Source organism: Bacillus rossius, chromosome 1 (assembly GCF_032445375.1).
Source record: "Bacillus rossius redtenbacheri isolate Brsri chromosome 1, Brsri_v3, whole genome shotgun sequence".
In the NCBI taxonomy this organism is placed as follows: domain Eukaryota; kingdom Metazoa; phylum Arthropoda; class Insecta; order Phasmatodea; family Bacillidae; genus Bacillus; species Bacillus rossius.
In genome coordinates this window covers 276,899,239-276,923,670 of record NC_086330.1, presented here as the reverse complement: position 1 = coordinate 276,923,670, position 24,432 = coordinate 276,899,239, and the positions used below count along the sequence as shown (strand labels likewise).

Below are 24,432 nucleotides of genomic sequence, written 5' to 3'. Positions count from 1 at the left end.
TAAATGGTGGTGGCCAAAAACAATAATTTAGAATAAGGGAAAATAATTGACTATTTATTTATGTTACATTACAAGACGGAGCCACCATCTGTCGCTAAATCAACTCGCAGAAATTCCAACTTACGTGCCATTCATTCACGTCGCACCAATACTAAGTCCAAGTACATAAATCTACAGTAACATGTGAAACACTGTCCTAATTAAGTAACTGAACCAAATGAAATGACCCAAGAAAGAAAGAAGCAGGGCTCCCTGATGCTTAAATACAAGAGCCTAGAGTGTGCAGTGCATGTGCAAGAACCCTGGAGGAAGGTAAAAACCAAGAAAGGGAAGGGGAAGATGACACAAAAGGAAAGTGAGGGGGGAGGGGGAGGAAGTTAACGGCCGTGCCGCAGCTCTAGAAGCAAAGGCGGGGAATTCAGTTCAAACTCAAAACATTTTTACATAAGATGTGCAAGTATTGCTGTGTTGTTTTCTCGCTTGCAGCGCCACCTACAGAAAATGGTGACTCCTGAGCATAAAGCTTTTCCTGTTCTGCAATTTGCTAAGAGTAAATCTCTAATTTCAGTTCAATGTGTGTTTCGTTTAAAGTTTAATAGTGATTCCCCATGTTTTAAAAACATCTACCCGTGGTCGCAATGACAGATCTCTTTTTCTCTAGCCTCCATGTTCACTTGACATAACGCCAAACAATTTTTTCCTTTGGGACTTTATAAAAGATTGTGTCTGCGTTCCATCGCTACCTAATGTTTTGCCTAATGATTTGAGTTTAGACACAGAATTGTAGAGGGAATTGCTCTGTTTGAAGAGAATTGGACTTTTATGTTGGATGTGTGTCATATAACTAAAGGTGCAAATATTGAACATTTGTAGGAAAAACTAGGTTAGTTTACCTTCACTTGTAAATTGTCTAAATTAAACTGTTATAACATACCATTAAAACTGGGATATTCTTTTATGAACATCCTGTAGTATGCTTATGAAATAGAAGATACCCAAGTTTTGGGGTAAAGCCAGCCTTAAATGTATTTATCTCCTCCCCAGATGATCTGGAAAAACTCCAAGAAAGAGCTACAATTCCCCAAAAACCTTCCTCAGGAGAGGGGGTGTAAGGCGGAAATAACAACTTGGATTGTAGTGGTGACGCTGCTGGTCGGCAGTGTTGTTGCAGAGTTCCATCTCAACCCTGGGAGCTCGGTCGACGGCATCGTTGTATTCGTGGGTGAGTCTACAGAAGGAGACAGCGTAGAGCAGGGTTTCTCCATCACTGTGCTGCGACAAGCTAGCGCTCCCTGAAGCCTCTGTGGGCGTGCTGCTATGTTCTGGTGACAGGGTGTCTAGCATCAGCGAGACCAGACGGATCTAGTAGAGGAGTTCGAAATTTCTGGAAAAATTAGATAAGTCAGAGAAATATATGTTACATCAGGGAGTTCAAATGAACTAGTTCTACAAAGGCTCAGCGCTTATGGCTAACCCAGTATTTGTGTCATGCATGTTGTATTTGGGTTTTGTGTTTGTTGGTTGCAGTGCCGGTGGGCCAAGTATTTTTTGGCGAGGCTGAGTTCGGTTGGTGATAGTGCCTCTGAATGTGATGAGAAACAATACTTTGTATACCTGGTTTCCAGGCTTTTTATTCCTGTATAAACATTTTTGTCACGTCATTGAAAAGTTTTTAAGTGACTGTAGAAATGTTAGGAAATAGCGTAAAAATTAATACATTTAGAGTTTCGCTTAACCGAGTTAATATGGAACACCGCAACTTCGGATAAGCAAAATGTCAGATATGGTATTCAGTTGGCTCAGTGGTATCATTTTTCTAGTTTTTCTTCAGTGTAAATTATTTCACGTCACTTTATATATTCTTAAGTAGATCAAATTATTGAGGTTAATTTCTTAAGGGTTTCGACAATGGTTAGATCATTTTTTAGGACCTCAAGCTAATATTTCAACAGTCTTTGCCGAGAATGGCACTTTAGGTCAGCTCGAATAAAATGGAACCTCAGTTAATCGAAGCTCACGTAATCATGATTATTGGAATGGTTTTTTTCTGTATAAATATTAACATGTTTAAATGATATCAGGGAAAAAACAGAGAATTCAAATTGTGGGTTTTGCTGGACACCCTGAGTAAATAGAAAAATATTGTTTTTTTTAATGTTGTACCGATAGTAAAAAAACTTATAACCTAATGCATTTACTCAAAATTTAGGTCAATCAATTACAAAGCATTTAAAAATAATGACTCTTGGCACTGTAAAAAGTTCTAAATTTAATATCATCACAATACAATAAGGTTTTTTTAGAATAGGCCAAATGAAGAAATTTATCATCATTTTTCAGTACTTTAGTTTCCATAGCTATTATTATTAGCACTGAATAAAAGCTCACAATGTTGTTTTATAAGCCTGAGCTTACAGAAACTGATTATTTACTGACTAGCAAATCTATCCTTCAAATATAGATCACTTACCATGTGGTGCCTCCCAATAGACGTGTGTCAACACCATAGACTGAACACCCTGCCATGAGTCCCATACTTTCCAAAATTACAATACTGTGTTATGAAAAAATTAAAGTGTATTCGTTTACTCCCAAAATTGAGTGTCCGTTATTTTCCAATTAACATTACTAAATTCCAATGAAACATAGAGTAGAAAAAGTAAAGTTTTATTATTATCAAAGAAATTAAATTCAGGACAATTATTTAGAAAATACAGTTTACTAACTCGTCGTCATAACATATTAGCTTTGCTACAAAAAACCATGTAGAGCTGCCAAATCTACAATAATTTTTGTACTGCAAAAATACATGCTGTATTAAATACAAAATGGTTTAACATAACTGAAAAACATTACAGCTTTCAAATATCATATTTTTTATGATCGTATTTTAAGCAACATGTTTCATTAATAATTGCACAAAACAACCCTATCATAAAATTTTATCTCTATTAATATTTCTTTTCAAAATTGATCAAAGAAATAATTATATAAATTTCCATTTACAAATTTCAAAAGTTACAAAATAAATTTAGCAAAATATGCTTTTCCAAAAAAAAAAAAAAACTATTTTGTGCTCTTACAAATTTTATGATGCAGGTTCTTTGCTGCCAACTCTTGTGGCACAAGTCCTGTGTGAGTTTGTCAGGTAGGCACAAAAAAAAGTTAAAATAATATATTTTGTTGCAGCCTAGTTTAAATCTCATCTTGATAGTTTATCATCTCTTTTCAGCCAGTTAAAAAAACTCTAGATTAAAGTTTATTATTGGGCATAGCTACTCGCACTACTCATTTTGCACTATCTGTAACAAGCATAAAAATCTCAACTTCATAAAAAACCAAAGTTACTAACTTGTAACCCATCATTCCTCTTATGTATCTGTAGATTCTTTTCACACTTACCCAGTGTATCTTCTTTGTGAGTTGTTGTACTTACTCTGTAGATTCACTGTATGGCAAATATTGGGTCTGGTTACTTGCGATAGGTACAGCATACTGCCTATCGCCTCTCGGTATGGAACGTTGACCTCTTCAGAGCAGTCTTCCTCCAGGTTGATTTCAGGGTCCAGGGGCGTTGTGACAGGCTTTGCATCAGCCATACCAAAATACTGAAGTATCTTCTCTGCGTAGGCCTCTTGAGAGATCCATAGTTTTCCTGCTTCACGGTCCCTCGTGATGTTCATCCCTAAACATTGTGTTGCTTGTCCAAAGTCCTTCATGTGAAATTTCTCTTTTAGGAATTTCTTCGTGTTTTGCTTGACATTCTTGTCATTTGAGAAAATCAATAAATCTTCATAATACACAGCTATCGCAGTAAACTTGTCGCTGTCATGAAAGTGATAGACACATGGATCTGCTTCGGAGCGTATAAATATAAAACAATTCTGACATAGCACCTCATTAAGTCTCCTATTCCAGTTTCGACCAGCCTGTTTCAGTCTCAGAGCTGCCAACCATTACGGATTTTCCGTAATTATTACGGATTTTAACCCCGAATTACGGAATTACGGAACATCGCTAGTTTATTACGGAAACGAGGCTTTGTGCTGCATGGTAACGGAAAAATTTACGTTTCTGCTGTGCGTGTTTCGTGAACGCTGTTTGAATACTTCGCTTGGTTGCTCAAATAACGGAACTAGTAAGTGTGCGCATGTACGATGTACTGTCGAAATAAGTAAATTAATTCTCGTGTTTTCAAATAATAATGGGATGGTATTACGTCCGTTGTACGATACAACTAGTACATATCCTCGGACTTATCGTTTGAAGGCTACTTACATCACGATAATTTTTGTACGGTACTTTGGCTAACCTGTGTTGTATTAATTTATTTCTTGAAAGCCATTTTTTTCATCATAGTGTTTTTGTCCGGTTTTTGTCGTGTCTACAGACGTGAAAATTTTTTTATTTTTTTCGATAGTGTTGTGTTCTTCAGTGCCGGTTGTAGAAATGAAGCGTGTGACAGAATAATGTGCATCTGTGGGAAAAAACACGCAAGACTTCAGAACTTTCCACTTAAATATTCAAAAGAATGGCCATGATTGTCGTTTTCAAATGTTTGAAACGCCACGGTTTTGTAATGTATGCGCGTGTGACTTTTCGATTGCACATGGTGAAAGGGATGACTGTAGACGGCATATTGAATCAAAGAAACATGCAGAACATTTTAAAGCCGTGACTAGCAATAAATCTATATCTTCGTTTTTTCGCTACATCTGAAGAAACGAAAGTAACGAACGCAGTTACTGTTTACAAGTCCTTGTGTTTGTCTTGTTTGTTTACATGACATTTCTTATCGAACCAGGATAAAAGAAGCAAATAAAAAGACAGTTGTTTTAAAGTTTAACTTTGAATACATTGAATTGAAGATTCAAAATATCCAGTAAAATTATTAATATTTCTTACATATTCAGATGATTGTATTGTTCAAATAGATTTTTTTATGTATTAATTTGCATTGTATTCATATTTTTATTTTTATTTTGCATATTATTGTCGTTGTTTTATCTTGTGAGTGTGTTATAATGCCCCAGGAAAAATTTATCGTGCATTATTTACGCGTACTTTTTTCATATACCTAATTGCCATTACTGATGGGTGTGATTTGAGGTTGGCAGCTCTGCAGTCTGTACACTGCCTTTTTCAACTTCCTCACTTTTCTGGTGAAGTGTTTTCAAAATTTTCCCTTTTCTTCTGTTATTTTTCAGACAGCTCCAAGGATGAGCGACCAAAATTTCAAAAGGGTGTGCCACCGTTGGGTGATCAAAAATTCTATAAGTATTTTCAGAATTACTCTATGGAGTATATTTCCTAAAATGCCAATATCTATAATGTAAAATGTGGTCTAGTTGGGCGCCGTGAAAACTCTATAAAGTACTAGTGCTGTGATTGTGTATGTAGCACAACTACTAACCTCTACAGAATATTAACTAAAATATGTCTTGTTATGTTGATAGTGAAAATAAATTATTCTCAAGTTGTATGTACTGGTGTAGTTTGACTCAGTGTGAATACCAAACAATAAAATGTCGTATAATTCCTTAGCAGTATGTCTCCTTCTCTTTGTGTGTAAGTATTCTGACCTTAAAATCAACAAATATAAGTAGTGGGTTTAAAAGCATTAACTTCTCTATGACTGCTGATCTCAGTGTAATAAAAACTAATTATTCTTTCAAGACAATCCAAGCTAAATATTTCTGTCTATCTGGTTTAACATACACATGATATGTAAGTATGGTTATCAATCGGAAAAATAAAATATAATGAAACTTTAACTTTTTACTAGGGTCAAAATCATGGTTGTATGGGTGACAATACTCTTTTGCAACATATACAACTGTAACATGAAAAGTGACAGAGTCAATGATTAGCAAGCAACATACAAATACCTTGGATACAATTATTCATGTTTAAATAGGTTTTTCATTAAACAAAATTTCAATATCCGTTATACTTAAATGTCTTTCAGAACTAATTACGTTTTACGTAATTGTATCACTGAATAATAGTTTGGTTATCAGTCAATATTTTAAATATTATTGAAACACATTTTAACTGGCAAATTAGTCTTTTCTTTGTTTTTACTAGCTCAGTCTCTTTCGGTAGATCAAACTGTCTCAAGACTTCTGGACCTGGGGCTATTCTTTAAACATTCAAGACAATTAATGACTTTAACAGATTTTAACTTTGATATCGTACATATTACTGATCAATGTCAGTTAACCAGGTCCAGTATGTACAAGCTACAAGTCTTTACGTAGTTAAGTAGTATTAAGTTGTTTTTGCGAGTTTCAAATTAGGTCTTGATCGTAAACATCATAGTTTAAGATATCTTGCCATTAAAATAGGACAGGTAACTTCTCGCTGTTCTTGTTAATTCGGGGATGGGGCAAACAAACCTCGTCGCGTCGTTACAATACCAAGAGGCTGTGGAAAACCTCTCCGAACCCCTGTCTCTCCTCCGATGTTGCTGGTTAGATCTCACTCTCCTCCGATGTCGCTGGTTGGGTCTCCGTCTCGATGCACCTCCTCTCGTGCTGCTGGTACTCCAGCAGGACTGGCGTCGGTCACCTGGAGTCGTCTAGAAGGATGATGTCCTCCGGTACGCCGTCTACGATGCCGTCTACCGCTGTTGAACTCCTTCCATCTCGAAGATTGATATTCCTTTTCTTCTTTTCTTCTTAATTCGTCGTTGATCCAGTTCTATTTATGCTGTTAGTCAAAACTTATCGTCGTCGTCGATTCTTTAGTAGAGCTTCGAACATCGGTAACTACCTCTTCTTCATTGTGTAGTTCCGGTATTTATTATAAAATCATCAATTTCACGTAGATTCTAGCTATTCAGTCGTCGTACCAATGTTTTACGTGATATTCTTACATTCATTTATGACTAAATCACGGAGCTCTTTCTCTCTAATCCTTCTCCCATGATAGTAGAACAGAAACTCAAGTTCCAATTTGTTTCAAACAGTCAAAGCTTTCTCTATTGAACACTCTCCGAAATCACACTGGAAATACTAAATTCTTTAAATAAAATATATGCGCAGTCGAGCGTCCAATCACATATACTCTTTCCTCAGTAATGACCCAAAAACAATATTAAAAGGTGTAAGCTCATTTCCTATTCGTCGCCGTTTAACAAATGTTTGCAAAGACATTTCATAAAATTATTACTTAGATAAAACATGAAAATACTTAAAGCGTAAAACCAAATTGACCTGACCATAGAGATACAATACTGGTAAATATAATTCATAACAGGACTAAGACAAAGTCATAGAGGTAAGAAGTAAAATAATAAACATAAAATTCATTTCTATTGAGGGCTTCTCAAATACCTCTATAGAATAGTCCCCTTCAGAAATGTGACTAACGAACTATACTCTGATATAGGTCTTAGGACCATTTCTCATCATACAAACATCTCATCTATATTCTAATTATTTGCAGAAAATTTACATTTCATATTATTGACCTTATTTACATACTTACTTGCAAACATAGAGTATTGTCACCGATATATGTCTTCAAACGGACATATGTGTAACAGTGTATACTATTCTACAGGAGTGTAATATTTCCTCAACTGCGTTATATTATAGTGTCCTATTACTTGTTTCGTTTTAATGTCAGACAGTTCGTAACAGTTACTTCTAATAATCTTCGTGATCATATATGGTCCATTGAAGAGTAGAAATAGCTTCTTAGTAACGTACTTCCAAAATTGGCTTACTGGATTCGTTCTCTTGAGTACTAAATCTCCACAATTAAAACTCATCTTGCTGGAATCTTTCTGGTATTTTCTCCGAAGATCCGCCGTGGATGTCAACTTGGCTGCGACCAACTCTTCAGTTTCCTTCAAATATTTCGCCGGGATGGGATACGACTTTTTATGGAATGGTTCACCGGGTATGACCTGAATACTAGCTGTATATAATTTGTTTAACCCAGGTTTTTCGGAAAATATATTTTGAAAATTTCTTAAGACATGAAGAAGATTATTTCTACCGGTTTCATTTACCATGGTAATTCCCTTTACAGCTTCTATTAAATCAGCTCCGGTCGCCATCAAATTTATGTCACTATTAATACACGAAGTTTCCTTATGAATGATTGCAATGCATTTTTCCGAAACTTCCCAATTTTCAGTAGTTTTCGTATTTTCTGTGTCATCCATAGCAGTTAACATCCAACCTGCAAAATTCAAAATTATTTTATGGCTAGTTAGAAAGTCTACACCGAAAATTACTGGTTTAGCCAATCCTTTTACGATTAATACATTAATGTACTTGGTGCTACCTAAACCTTCCACTTCCAATAAGGTCTGACAATTAATGATGGGACTAGCCCTTGATGTAACCCCTAGAATCTTTAAACTCGGTACTGGCATTCTCGGTAATGATATTCCGGTGCTCTCTATCATGGCTACGCAGTCTTCGCTGATGCAGGATATCTCTGCGCCGCTGTCTAATAGTACAGGCACTTTAACTCCGTTTAAAGTTAACGATATCTCCGGACATAGTGCTTGTTTCGCTTGAACTTCGGTTTCTGTGGGCTCGCTGAGTAAAAATTCACGCTCGTTTTCTTTGAACATAATGGTGTGTATGCTTCGACAATTATTCTTGTCATTTGCGTCGGGATCCAATTTTATACTAGCCCCGTCTAACTTACAATTAGGGACTGACGTGCGGAGCTGGTTTTCGCCATCCCTAATTAGTTTACCGCACTGTCCTTAAATCCTCTAATTTGCTCTTGTGACAAATTAGCAAATCCATTATTTGCATTCGGTGAAATCAAAAATGTGTTATTACCTCCTTGGTTTGTATCTGAGCTTCTGCTAGATTGCATGCGCGGCCATTCCGTGTTGCTTTGCTCGTGACTTGGCGCTATAGAATATGAATTTCTTTCTCCTTGTCGCGCGTCGTGAATGGTGGTGCTAAAGCTGTTCCCTTTTTCAGACGGTACAAACGTTTGTGCATTTATGCTGTACTGACCTCCGGAATGATTATTGTAATTTGCCGATCGTTCTTTCGTTGTTCGATTTTCGCCTGAATTCTCTCTGAAATTAACTGTCCCCTCCTGACGTTTATTCTCCCACTGTGATTCATTTTCGCGTCTGTCTTGTCGCTTCTCGTTTCTACGACGATAGTACTGTGGTTTATAAAATCCGTTACCATATCGCTGACCTCGATATCTATTGTGATACCAATTACTTCCGCAGTTTTCAACGTTCAGTGTGTGAATTTGAGGTTGTTTGTGTCCGCTGTTCTGCCCTTCATTTCGGTTGCGCCAGTTATTGTATAACGGTGTCTGTTGGTTCGTGTTCTTGCGCTCGTTAGTTTCTTTGTGCGTTACCGTTTTATCGAGCTTAACGAGTCGTTCATACGTTAACAGTTGTTCCTTGAAATCTACAATATTACTGTATTGCCGTCCACTAAGTTGTAATTGATAATTGAGTGGTAATTGCGAAATTATCATGGCAATAAACTCTTCGTCTTCCATACGGCAATCAAGATAACGAGTTCTCTCGTACATATCGCTGATATGCGCCTCTAAATTTTGAAATTTACGATTTTCGAATTTTTCAGAATGCAACTGTATTCGCAAATTGCTTTGGATACGAGTATTCCAAAATTGGGATATGAAAGCTTTCTGAAACGATTCGTATGCGTGTACCGAATCTTTCGCCAACTCCCACCAATAATATGCCGTGTTTTTCAAGCAGTGGCTAACGCATTTCAATTTTTCTGCGTCTGTTAACTTAAATGTGTGGCAATATTCTCCAAACTGATTTAAGAATCTTCGAGGGTTTTCATTACTTTTCCCTGAATATGTTGGAACGTCATCCAACCATTTCTTAGAAGGGTGGTGTAGTGTAAGTACCGGATCTGCTGACATAATTGCAGTACTAATATTCGCGGGATTTCGCTCGGCTTCTATCGTTATCGATTTGTTTACCGGCGTGTCTTCCTTGTCGGTATTACATTCGCTCGTGTGGTGAGTCGTTAGTTGGGGCGAGAATGTTGCGATGTGTCTGGATTCTCTTTCTATTTCCCCTATTTTCGCCTCTACCATATCTAACCTTCCTGTTAGACGCTCGCTTAAGTGTACTACTTTATCGTCAGTGCGTTTACTGAATATTTCTACACCTTCAATACGAGTGTGTACACTGGAAAACTTCTGTTGCATCTCGTGCTGTGTTTCAGTTAAGTCATGCCTGATTTCTGCTGTTTCATCTGCAATCCTGCCTAAAGTGTTATTTAAGACTTGCACTAAATTGTCTAGTCTTTCGGCGTTTTCTCGCTCCTTTTGTTCCCTTTCTAACTTCTCCTCCTGTTCTATACGCTCCCGTTCTTGTTTCTCCCGTTCCCGTTCTAGTTTCTCCTCCTGTTCTTTACGCTCCCGTTCTTGTTTCTCCCGTTCCCGTTCTAGTTTCTCCTCCTGTTCTTTACGCTCCCGTTCTTGTTTCTCCCGTTCCCGTTCTAGTTTCTCCTCCTGTTCTTTACGCTCCCGTTCTAATTTCTCCTTATTCATGAACTGGAACAGTGCATCTAGGGTAACAGTTGGTGTCGGCGGCGAATGACCCAAATCCATTTCCTGCTGTGACTCCATACCAGTAGTCTCGTTGTGCTGTTCTGGTACTACTTCTCTAGGTTCTCGTTCAGGACTAGAGTCAGAAGTGTCATTGCTACCTCTCAAAAAATATGACTTCCTACCTGTGTCTGTCATCTTGACAAAATAAAATTACTGTCTGTATTTTTCAAAGTGTCTTGAGTTGTTCAAAAAAAAATCATAAAATAGTCCCTAACGTTGGCTTACACGTTGTGCGCCAAAATTCTGAAGTGTTTTCAAAATTTTCCCTTTTCTTCTGTTATTTTTCAGACAGCTCCAAGGATGAGCGACCAAAATTTCAAAAGGGTGTGCCACCGTTGGGTGATCAAAAATTCTATAAGTATTTTCAGAATTACTCTATGGAGTATATTTCCTAAAATGCCAATATCTATAATGTAAAATGTGGTCTAGTTGGGCGCCGTGAAAACTCTATAAAGTACTAGTGCTGTGATTGTGTATGTAGCACAACTACTAACCTCTACAGAATATTAACTAAAATATGTCTTGTTATGTTGATAGTGAAAATAAATTATTCTCAAGTTGTATGTACTGGTGTAGTTTGACTCAGTGTGAATACCAAACAATAAAATGTCGTATAATTCCTTAGCAGTATGTCTCCTTCTCTTTGTGTGTAAGTATTCTGACCTTAAAATCAACAAATATAAGTAGTGGGTTTAAAAGCATTAACTTCTCTATGACTGCTGATCTCAGTGTAATAAAAACTAATTATTCTTTCAAGACAATCCAAGCTAAATATTTCTGTCTATCTGGTTTAACATACACATGATATGTAAGTATGGTTATCAATCGGAAAAATAAAATATAATGAAACTTTAACTTTTTACTAGGGTCAAAATCATGGTTGTATGGGTGACAATACTCTTTTGCAACATATACAACTGTAACATGAAAAGTGACAGAGTCAATGATTAGCAAGCAACATACAAATACCTTGGATACAATTATTCATGTTTAAATAGGTTTTTCATTAAACAAAATTTCAATATCCGTTATACTTAAATGTCTTTCAGAACTAATTACGTTTTACGTAATTGTATCACTGAATAATAGTTTGGTTATCAGTCAATATTTTAAATATTATTGAAACACATTTTAACTGGCAAATTAGTCTTTTCTTTGTTTTTACTAGCTCAGTCTCTTTCGGTAGATCAAACTGTCTCAAGACTTCTGGACCTGGGGCTATTCTTTAAACATTCAAGACAATTAATGACTTTAACAGATTTTAACTTTGATATCGTACATATTACTGATCAATGTCAGTTAACCAGGTCCAGTATGTACAAGCTACAAGTCTTTACGTAGTTAAGTAGTATTAAGTTGTTTTTGCGAGTTTCAAATTAGGTCTTGATCGTAAACATCATAGTTTAAGATATCTTGCCATTAAAATAGGACAGGTAACTTCTCGCTGTTCTTGTTAATTCGGGGATGGGGCAAACAAACCTCGTCGCGTCGTTACAATACCAAGAGGCTGTGGAAAACCTCTCCGAACCCCTGTCTCTCCTCCGATGTTGCTGGTTAGATCTCACTCTCCTCCGATGTCGCTGGTTGGGTCTCCGTCTCGATGCACCTCCTCTCGTGCTGCTGGTACTCCAGCAGGACTGGCGTCGGTCACCTGGAGTCGTCTAGAAGGATGATGTCCTCCGGTACGCCGTCTACGATGCCGTCTACCGCTGTTGAACTCCTTCCATCTCGAAGATTGATATTCCTTTTCTTCTTTTCTTCTTAATTCGTCGTTGATCCAGTTCTATTTATGCTGTTAGTCAAAACTTATCGTCGTCGTCGATTCTTTAGTAGAGCTTCGAACATCGGTAACTACCTCTTCTTCATTGTGTAGTTCCGGTATTTATTATAAAATCATCAATTTCACGTAGATTCTAGCTATTCAGTCGTCGTACCAATGTTTTACGTGATATTCTTACATTCATTTATGACTAAATCACGGAGCTCTTTCTCTCTAATCCTTCTCCCATGATAGTAGAACAGAAACTCAAGTTCCAATTTGTTTCAAACAGTCAAAGCTTTCTCTATTGAACACTCTCCGAAATCACACTGGAAATACTAAATTCTTTAAATAAAATATATGCGCAGTCGAGCGTCCAATCACATATACTCTTTCCTCAGTAATGACCCAAAAACAATATTAAAAGGTGTAAGCTCATTTCCTATTCGTCGCCGTTTAACAAATGTTTGCAAAGACATTTCATAAAATTATTACTTAGATAAAACATGAAAATACTTAAAGCGTAAAACCAAATTGACCTGACCATAGAGATACAATACTGGTAAATATAATTCATAACAGGACTAAGACAAAGTCATAGAGGTAAGAAGTAAAATAATAAACATAAAATTCATTTCTATTGAGGGCTTCTCAAATACCTCTATACTGGTTTTTATAACTCTTTTGGGAGTGTGACGTAAATTTCTTCATCTAGGTGGCCATATAGGTATGCCGTCGTCACATCCATATGGTCTACATCCAGGTCTTCCCTCGCTGCAAGAGATAGAAGGTATCGCACAGATGAATACTTCACAACAGTGAATATGTTTCCCCATAATCCACCCCTTCAACCTGACTGCAACCTTTCACGACAAGTCTGGCTTTGAAAACTTCTGATTCATCGTTTATGCCGGGTTTTACTCGTAACACCCACTTTGTCTCCAGGACTTTTGAGTCCTTTGGTTCATTGGCCTCTTTGAAAGTATCGTTTTTAACCAGTGACAAGAATTCCTTTTTTATGGCTTTCATAAACTCTACAGAATGTTCACCTTTGAGCGCATCTTCCACATTTATATGTCCATCCGACAGATGTGAACTCTCAGCATAATATATTACACTAGCTGACCCGGCAAACGTTGTTTTGCCATATAAATTATTTCTCGGGAATTTCTAGCTGCAGTACCTGGCGTAGAAGAGTGAAGGGTACCTTTTTCGAAATCAGATGTAGTTAGCAATTGTCTTCTTAATTTGAATGTGAAGTGTGCAAAATAATTTATATCACTTTCAGATCCCGACAGACGTTCTGCCAGTGTATAGTTATTTACCTATATAGATCTAAAAATTGGTGGTCTGTATGTAGTCTAGACTCTATAAAGCACTATAGAAAAAAGCTTAAAAATAAGAGATTACTAATATTGAAAAGATTCCATTATCTAGCTAATGCTCGGCATGCATTGCAATGCCTCATTCAGTTTTGTTTTGTAATATGTTTGAAGTAGTGACACATATACAAATCATCTATCCATCTCTCTAAACATATATTTATCTCTATCTACATCTTTATACATCTATGTATCTCTCTATCGCTATTTATCTCTTTATATCTACATATTTACATATATACCTCACACTATCTCTATCTCTTCTATATGTAAATCTCTATATAGCTCTATACATCTATATATCTCTTTATCTAACCCATTTAATTCTCTATACCTCGCTCTATCTCAACTTATCTCTCTGTCTCTCTCTATCTCACTCTATATATATCACTCTATCTCTGACTCTCTTTTATATTTAAATAAATTGTCTCATGCGTGCGCACTTATACAACAAAAACAGATGAAGTGCCGCTATATAATATGAATTAAACACATTTTTTGAAACGATTTGTGCTCCAACTATTGCAAAATAGTTATACCGTCTCAGAAACCTTCACGGACATGCGCATAACAACTCACCAACATTTCATCGCAATTGGATTAACGGTATAGGAACGCATATGGCACAAACAAACGAAAATTAAAGACATGACAAACGCATCAAACGATGGTGTGTTTAAAATTCAAGGCAAATATCTATTGACTAAGTTAAGAACAAAACTGTTATGAGCGCCTTTATTTTGATAGCCACTGTGAGCTCTACTAAGCGGGCTGGTTTTACCAAGGAGAAAAATATGAATATGCCAGACCTTACTATGTGTATAATCGTGTGGCAGACATAAAGAAATGAAACTCACTCACTATTTTTTTCTGTTATAAAATGAAATTATCACTTTGTCACTCCCTTAGGGATAGAATTTCATATTAATATGTGGTCTATGTGTTAATCCAGGTAATGAGCTCGCTGTAGGCGGGGAAAGTTAATCAAGTGTTAATTGATCAGCTTTCGATTGGGGTTGAAAAGTATTAAAATTCTATTAAAAAATAGGGGTTGGTGATAGAAGGGTGAAAATTTAGGGTTGTATGTATTTTTTAATGCCACATTATAAAAAAAAATTTGTCGAAAATTAAAAAAGAAATGTTTGGGGTGGACAACCCTTATCACTTAGGGGTATCAAAAATAGATAGTAGCTGATTACGGCTATACTAATGGAAAAAGAATTATGCCACATCTCCCATTTACAGTAATGGTAAATAATAAAAAATTCCGTGAAAATTTATTACAATGCTGTATAATGTACCGATGGTTTCCCGACTCGTGCACGCAACATAAAACTGATGTACCCGTACTTCGCTACGGCAGTCTACAGGCAGATCACTCTTGCGCCGCTCATAATACATGCCCCTCGTTGTGGGTACGGCACTGCCGCGCGATGCCTGTTGCCATGGAGACGCAGAAGGCATGAACAATGCAAAATACTGTTCTCATGCAGACAAAGTACCCACTGTTGCCTGGTTTTAACCACCTATGCTATGGGATCTAATTTTCGGAAAATGTCATCCTGCGTAACATAAGGAACATTACTGTGAAGTTTCAAGTCTGTAAAATATATATACTTGAAAAAAAAGGGCAATTTTTGATATTTAAAGTACTTGCAAAATTTCAACAGTGATGAGGACTGCACTAACAATGAAATAGCCGTTGCCATAGAGACGAATGAAGCATCAACAAAGCAACAGCCGTTGCCATGGTGATTTCCTACCAAAAACTAGAAATAAAAAAAATTTAGGGGTGGACTACCCCTAACATTTAGGGGGATGAAAAATAGATGTTGGCCGATTCTCATAGATACCGGATAAGCACAAAAAATTTCATCAAAATCGGTCAAGCCGTTTCGGAGGAGTATGGGAACGAAAACTGTGACACGAGAATTTTATATATTAGATGATCCGGCCATTCCTTTGGTTATCAGGGCCTGGAAGATCTTCGCGTCTCTTGTTGTTCCCTTCCGACCTGTACCCTTTGTTCTTCCTTTCTAAAATTTTTAAATGACTGTTGCTTTTTCTCCCTGTTTATCTTGTTCCTCTTGTCCAAAACCTCGAATGGTTCCTCTTCAGTCTCAAGTTCCTGTGTGGATACTGTACCAAGTAATTGCATACCCTCCTCACCTTGAGTTTGCTTCTCTTCTTGCCCCATTAACATGTTACACTCCAAAGACCCCCGGACTAGCTCAGATATTTCACGTTTTGGTCTTTGAAGGGTAACTCACAGGATACACTTGCATACTCGGATGCTGAAAAAGTGAGGTTATGTTTCCCTCAGAATATTAGTTATGGGTGATTGTTAAATTTCAATGATGTCTCTCGTATACAAAATGTTTTTTACTGTTTATTTACTTATACCTTACGAATTCGCGAGACATTTGCCGCCATCTTGCGACCACAACATTTACAAGTTGAAACAGTATTTTCCTTTCTCACAACAAATAAGCTTCATTAATTTGAATCACACGCTGACTGGCCGAAAATTGAATATTAAAACAGTTCACAGTTAAGTCCCGCAGTTGCACTCAACTTTTCGGTACAATGCTGAAAGACAATGTCCTCGGAAACAATGACGAATTTTACTAAGTCCTGTTTTGGGCAATTACCGAAGACTGTAGTCACTAAATTGTAATTATGTCTAAAAAAAGCGAAAATAAGGTTGATTATGAACCGGTGACGCCCGGACCACAGCCGCGAAATTGATTCTTTAAATCTTCATAATAATGTTTTGAGCCACCTACTCAACTACCCACCTCCTCAGTCGCTGTTCAGTAGATGACTGAAAAACCAAAATGACCAAGGATTGCACCTTTACGTAACTTTCGGCCAATCACAGCACAGTATCAAACACTCCCTCCAACACCAGCCAATCACAGAACAAATTACAATACATGAAAAAACTTTGTACACACATAACCCGTGGCTTCCCTTGATCTGTCTCTTTTCAAATCCACATCAAAATCGGGGACTCCCAGAATATTTTCTCACGCTAGTTGCTCTGTCTGTCTTACACCGGATGCATCATTATCGTTTTATCACCTCGGCGTCACTGTGTCTACGCACACCTTTCTTTCTCACTCTAACTGCCACGCAACTGGCTCACATGATTGCATCATCCCACAGACAAGATTACAAAAGAAAAATACGTTACAGTGCATTTGTGCATATAAACAAAATATTTAAAGCTTAAAAACCATTTTAAAACACATAAAAACGTAATTATTTAGGGAGAATTCGGTAAATTTACAGTTACATTGCTGTTTCATAATAAAGCAAATAGGCTTAAACAATACACAAATATTAGAAACAGTAATTAATTGAGAGAGTACATTCATAAAACATAAGCAAACATAAATATTAACCTGGAAAACATTATAAACTGTAAAACATTATCATCAAAGTTATTTGAAAAGATCAATTTAAGTTTCGATGATTTACCACATGCACCACAGTTAGGTTATGATGCCTGAAAATTATTTAACTAACTTATATACTGTATTACTGTTAAAACATATTATTCATAAAAATTTAAAGAAAAATTGGGGAAAGCACTTTCCTACAATGCTTCAAACACAACGTCACGACTTATGATTAACTTTCCCGTTTCATCATTTATGAGTCTATACCCTTTCTGATTCTCGCAATAACCCGTCAAAATCAATCTTTCCAACTTTGGATCCCACTTCTTTCTGCATGACTTTGAAATGTTCACCATAGCCTTGCAGCCAAAGACTCTCAGGTGTGACAAGTTGGGTTCACTTGTGTGCATACCTTGTAGGGGGTATCCTTCTAAAGAGTACTTGAAGGAGACCGATTTGTCAAGTAGGCAGCAGTGAGAGTTGCCTCAGCCCGAATACTGCTTTGGCAGGTTGGCATCTAGGAACATTGTGCGTGCCTTCTCTACTAGTGTCCTGTTGGCTCTCTCTGTGACGCTGTTCTGTTGTGGGCTGTGTAGTACTGTTTGGTGCACAATGCCTTGTGAGGAGAGATATTTTTTCATATCTCCATTCACATACTCGGTTCCATTGTCAGAATGTAGAACCTTTATGGAGCGACCTGTCTGCTTCTGTACTAAGCACTTGAATTCTGTGAACTCACCTGTGACCTCAAATTTTTGCTTCAAGAATTAAATATGTATGTACTTTAAATGATCATCTATAAAAAAACAGGAAGTACCTGCTGCCCCCTATGGATGAAACTTCCATAGGCCCACAAAGATCGATGTGCACTAGGTCCAGAATGCCCTGTGAACACATTCCACTTATTTTGAATGGAAGACGTGAATGTTTGCCCTTACACAAAAGTTGCATGGGTCTTTGGTCACTGCATCTTCCCCCATTCCTGTCTTTACCTCGGCTAGCTGTAACATGCCTTTGCAATTTAAATGCCCTAACCTAGGATGTCACAGACAAGCTTGTTGGTTGGCAACATACCTACTGACATATTTCATTTGTGTCAGTTGTGGAGAGACGATAAATACTATTCGTAAGATCAGCCTTAGCTATCAATTTTCCATCTGGACCATATATAAATCCACCTTTGCTGTTGAAACATACCTTGTTTCCTTTGCTAACTAACTTGCTTACGGAGAGGAGATTCACAGTTGAGGTTGGTATATGTAGCACATCACTTGCCTCTACTTTAATGACTGCGTTTTTCACACAAAAATTTAAGTCCACACATCCAGAGGCCTTAGCCACAAGTTCATTCCCGTTTGCCCCTGTAACTGTGTTGTCACATACCATCTTGTTGTGCAACCCTTTTTCATTGTGTGATGTGTGTTGATGCACATAGTCCAGGTACCACATGTTTCTGGATCGCACGTCCTGAGGATCTGCAGCCAGGAACGCCTTCTTCTCACTGTTTGATGTTCGACATGTTCTTTTTGTGGTCTTGTCGTTGAGTTGAACTCTTGTGTTTGCTATTGCAGAATTTCGCAATGTGGTTTGGCTTGTTGCACTTGTAGCATCTCATTGGCTTCCTTTGCCTTTGTGCTCTTGAATATAGAGCTGTCTCGTCACTGTTGCTTGTCCCCTCCATCTTGATTTCCTACAGCAACTTTACCTTCACACTATTGCCTGTGATTCTAAGTCCAGAGTTTTCCATCGCCATGATCATTGGTCGATATCTCTCGGGTAATCTGGCAAGCAGAAGGGTACCAATCCACTCGTCACTGGCATGAAACTTCATCTCAGCCAGTTTGTATGCAGTCGTTATTATACGATCACAGTAGTCGTCTATAGATCTACATTTCTCTAGAGTCGTAGTGACTAGTACATTCAACAGACCGACGCGCCTCAACCCGGAATCTTCGAACGCACCCTCCAATGCCAGCCATGCCTCAGCTGCTGTCGTGGTGTCCCTGATGTGTGAATAATTTTTTTATCCACAGACAGGACTATACTTGATGTGCCTTCTGATCTCTTCTCTTCCAGGCAATGTTTTTCTCCGAACCTTGTGGCTGCGTCTCAATAAAGTCCCAAAGTTCATCATGAATTAGGTAGGCTTTCATGACGAACTTCTACGAAGAATAATTTTCGCGCCCAAGAAGTTTTTCCACGACCAGCTATCCCGATACACACGAGATGCCCCTTTTCAAGCTAGACATTTTTTTTTCTCAAAACTATAACAAAAATTATCCCACAATTTTGCGACCGCGTGGCACTTTTAGGTTATCACTCTCTAGTCCCCTTTCACTTTCATACGCACTCCACGGTCGGGCTCTCTACAGGAACATTTTCGCGAATCTGGGCCCATAACCTGTTGAGCCTGAATTTATAGAGAAAGCATATGAACATTTTCCTTAGAGGATATTTATTTCACGACTACATTACAACACAATCCTCTCTACTACCTGGCTACCGGAAAACTGCATAGACTACAGCAATAAAACAAGGAAGTCAATACTCTTACAGTTTCCTTCTGCTACCAACTTGATAATTACAAATTTACTCTTCAACAAAATTTTATAGCCTACATTTGATGAGTTAATTTGAATTTATAGTATTTGTTTACAAACACTTGAATCATTCTAAAATGGCATCAATTTTGCTAATCATTCTAAAATGGCATCAATTTTGCTAAGGTGACACATGTGAACGGAATATACAACTTTTTTCCCCCAGAAAGCAACACCAATTGGGCCGCAGGATAGTTGGTGTCTGGAAGGTCGGGGAAACTTGTCTATTCAGATCTGGAAAAACTGGATGAATCAGGGAATTTGGGAAATTCAAGTTTGTTGGAATCCTGTTAAATTATTCAGAGTCAACTCCTAATCTATACTAATATTATAAAGCTGAAGAGTTTGTTTGTTTGTTTGTTTGAACGCGCTAATCTCAGAAACCACTGGTCCAATTTGAAAAATTCTTGCAGTTGGATAGTACAGTAAGTCCTCGGTTTACGTCGGGGTTACGTTCCTGAAAACCGCGACGTAAATAGAAACGACGCAAAATGAGCCATGTTTCATGCCACCGGCCGGCCACGGCCCAAGGTCGGCCGGAAGCGCTGGCATACAGACATGACAACGGGCAATTTTATCAGCAATGACAACCGACAGCGTGGGAAACAAGTCCAACTAGTACTTCTCAGCTTTATAGAATGGTTATTTAACCAGCTGCTTTATTACCTTTATTGATTGAAATATAAAAACAGATATACATACTGTACGTAAGAGCAGGAAGCGTCCCTCATGATGTATGATAAGATAAGGCGGTGAACGTGTAGCTTACGCTACATAGCATAAATTAACTACCGAAGGAAACAAAGAATTATAAACGAATTATATACGGTGTTTTGGTTAAAATAAAGATTTACGGTCATTGTAAACGACGTTATTGTGAATCGGCGACAACTTAAATTGAAACATGAGTACTAAAACATTAGCGACGTTAATCCGAAACGACGTAAATCGGTACGACGTAAATAGAGGACTTACTGTACATTTATCGAGGAAGGCTATAGGCTATATTATATTATCAATAACATTAGGGATCCTTACTAAAAGTCCAATTTAGAATCAAATGCGTTGGAGGGGGTTAGATACAACATGCAGTACACGTACTAAGTGTGTGTTGACAATGCCGCAGGCACTAAAAGTTTAGTTCCTATTGCCTATTAACATTGTTGCCACGCAGTAGATGCCTTATCATTCTTAATTTTCCCATACAAGTAAAAAACTCCTGTGTGATATTAACAACGAAGCAATCAGTACCCTCATAAGAGTTCAATTAGTATTTAAATACTTTTTATCACTTTAAATCGCAAACCTAAACTATTGTTTTTTTTTCCTCTCTTTGTGTTTAATTTTTTTTTATTGCCCTTTTTTTTTCAAGTATATATATTTTACAGACTTGAAACTTCACAGTAATGTTCCTTATGTTAAGCAGGATGACATTTTCCGAAATTTAGATCCCATGGGTGGTTAAAACCAGGCAACAGTGGGTACTTTGTCTGCATGAGAACAGGATTTTGCATTGTTCATGCCTTCTGCGTCACCATGGCAACGGGCATCGCGCGGCAGTGGCGTACCCACAAGGAGGGGCATGTATAATGAGCGGCGCAAGAGTGATCTGCCTGTAGACTGCCGTAGCGAAGTACGGGTACATTAGTTGTACGTTGCGTGCATGAGTCGGGAAACCATCGGTGCTATTCATTTTCTCTCCGGTAATTATACAGCATTGTAATAAATTTTCACTGAATTTTTTTTTATTTACCATTACTGTAAATGGGAGATGTGGCTTAATTTTTTTCCATTAGTATAGCCGTGCGAAGCTGGGTCGGGCAGCTAGTTGATTGTAAATCAGGGTGTCTACAAGTCACATAAGTCATGTAAAAGTCCCTAAGTAAACAGCAACAGTGCTGGAAATCACAAAACTTTGATTTCCAGTAGCCTTTTGCTATTTTACATTTTGGTTTTTGAACCTCAGTTTATAGTTATACATTTTTTTAAAATTTATACTTCTTTAGGCGCATTATGACAATTTGTACTATGCGAGTGCACCATGCATCATAATTTTCACAGGTTGAAAAATAGGTTACAGACAAATAAAAATTATCTATTTGCTTTTAAATATTATACTTTAGTAATTTATATTGAATACTGGTCCATATCATTAAAAAACATTTATTTATTGTGAATATTAGTGATCAAAATTGTGTTCATTAATTTTTTCAGGTGCATTTTCAAGTGTATTTATATAAGTGAGGTTATGTTCCCGTACATATAATAATGTCAGGTTGCATGTAAACTTCCATTGTCACTGGCAAGGAGTGTGTGGAAGGTTTAGTAGTCGCCTGGCCGTTTACATGGGAGTGTTTGTGAGGTTATGTTCCGATATGTATAATTTATTTTCTTAAAAATTATTACATAACTATTTAATAAATAATTATAATTAATAGTTTGGAATAAAAATTTAGCATATTTAAGGATTTTAATTATTAATTAAAATTTATCTTGATTATTATACTAAATATATTAATTTTATGCCTATGTTTATATTAATATTGAATACTATTTATTTAAAATTATTAATTTGATTAAATTTATACTTTACCAACCATATTTATAATAATTCTCATTCCTTTTATTATTTTATTTCTATTAATTATTTGCATGCAAAATTAAAGTGTTTTATTGCACCAAGTAAGTAACTTGTAACATGCATAAAGTACATGCACTAATTTTTTTAAATTTAAATATTTATCCCTTCTTATTTTTACATGTGGTGAAAAGTAAAAAAAATACAAATATAAAATTTTTCAAAACTAGTTAAATAAGAACAAAACTATAATTTACAATAAATAAATAAAACCTGTGTAAACTACACAGTATTACTTAAAAAAAAAACTTTTCTTTATTTAACCCTATGTATTAAACTAATTAACTTGTCACACAAAATGTATATGCAAACCACTCACACACACACGTTACAGAAGTTGCTTTAAAAATAAAGTTGAAGATTGTCCACTTAAATCATGTGTAAATTATCTCTGAAAATGTTTTAGCTTTCTAACTTAACTTTCTGCAAATTTTAAAAATCATGCTTAGTTAGAAATAATAATACAAGTACATACAAATATTTTATTAAATAATTCTGAAAAGTCCTGAAATTGGTTCACGGGGTATTTTTAGACATTCTGATAATACAAAATTGAATTTAAATTTTTATTTAACCAGCAGGCAAATTTACTTTAAATTGAGCAATGTTAAAAAAATTTACATTTGTTTTAAGCTTCTATATAAGATGCATCGCTACAAAAAATTAATTATAGCTAAAATAATATTTGAAGTGGTTGGAGTGTCACAATTTATTGTGTTTTTTAAAGTAAGTTAATGAGCATATTTTTCACAATCTGTGCACACAAGGGTAGCGATATCATGGAATGAACGCGGAATTTGACATTTGCAGCAAATGGAGACCAGATTAGTGCAGAAATGTACACCTACTTTATTACTTGATTCTGTTATTCCTTAATTCTATTCTCCAGAGTGTCTACTGACCGGGAAATTCGGGAATTTCGGGAATTGTACATGAGTTTCACAACCCGGGAAAAAAAACGGGAATTGTACATGATTTTTGCTTAGTGTACGGGAATTTTTTTTTCTTGTGCAATTTTCAAAGTGTTTTCACTTTTAAATATATCTCAATACAGAAGCCTTCGCACAGACCAATAAGATTTATGTCAGTTGCTGGATCAGAAGTCCGAGAACGGACTGATAATTTTAGCTAAAACATACTAGAGTCTCGTAATTGCTTTAGCTTCTAATGCACATCAATCCGTACTTCGGTTCAGAGATGTAAGGGGAATATTAAAAAGAATTTGTTGGCGACACTGTATTTTCTCTCGCTCTGTTTTTCGTTTCGTCAGTAGTTTCAACGTCTCAAGTAATTCACTTTGTTGTTTACCTACCTAATCAGGGCTTATTGCGTAATAATTTACTTTTTTTTTCTCTTTAATGATTCCTTAGTTTTATGTTGCGTGTGTTGTTTACCTAATCAGTGCTTACTGCGTTATAATTTACGTTTTTTTTTCTCTTTAAGGATGCCTTAGTTTTATGTTGCGTGTGATGTTTACCTAATCAGTGCTTACTGCGTAATAATGTACGTTTTTTTTCTTTAAGGATGCCTTAGTTTTATATTGCGTGTTTTTTGAAGCGAATTTGAAACGTGAGTACTATCATGATTATTTATTGATCTCGTTTACACCCGCTCCTTGAGTAACGTTATTCAATTTCTGCGGTGTTTAAGTAACGACGTCTGTTATTTACAGCATAATTTGAAGTTGCGCACTTTTGTCTTCTTTCATTTATGTGAAATTTTATTGTATCCGTTTAATGGCAATGTTATTCGTGTAAGATTAATTAAATGCAACGAATTAATAGTGTGACGAAAAACAAATGCTATTTTGCTTTCCTTAATAACTTTTCGCGTCTTTCAGAGTTTATGGACTTAAGCATATTTCAGATATTTTTCAATAGTTTGCATTATGTAGAAATATCTCCGATGACCGAGTTTTCAGCCACTGTTTGTATTACATTTGCCATGTCAGCAGCTGCTCTGGTGAGCAAAGCCAGAATCTTCCAGGGCTAGTTTAACTTCAGTCATTAGGATTCTCTAGTGGCTAGTTACAAACAAATTGTTTTAGTAAACAACA

General features: G+C 36.5%; 1 protein-coding gene across 1 annotated transcript in view; it reads left to right on the top strand.

The window, feature by feature from the left end:
- The window catches only part of LOC134527619 (stimulator of interferon genes protein homolog), an 87,628-nt gene that overhangs the window by 21,990 nt on the left and 41,206 nt on the right, over positions 1-24,432 (top strand). The window contains exon 3 of the mRNA XM_063360463.1: positions 1,045-1,222. Coding sequence (XP_063216533.1) covers positions 1,045-1,222 — 178 coding nt within the window. The remainder of the gene's footprint in view (positions 1-1,044; positions 1,223-24,432) is intronic.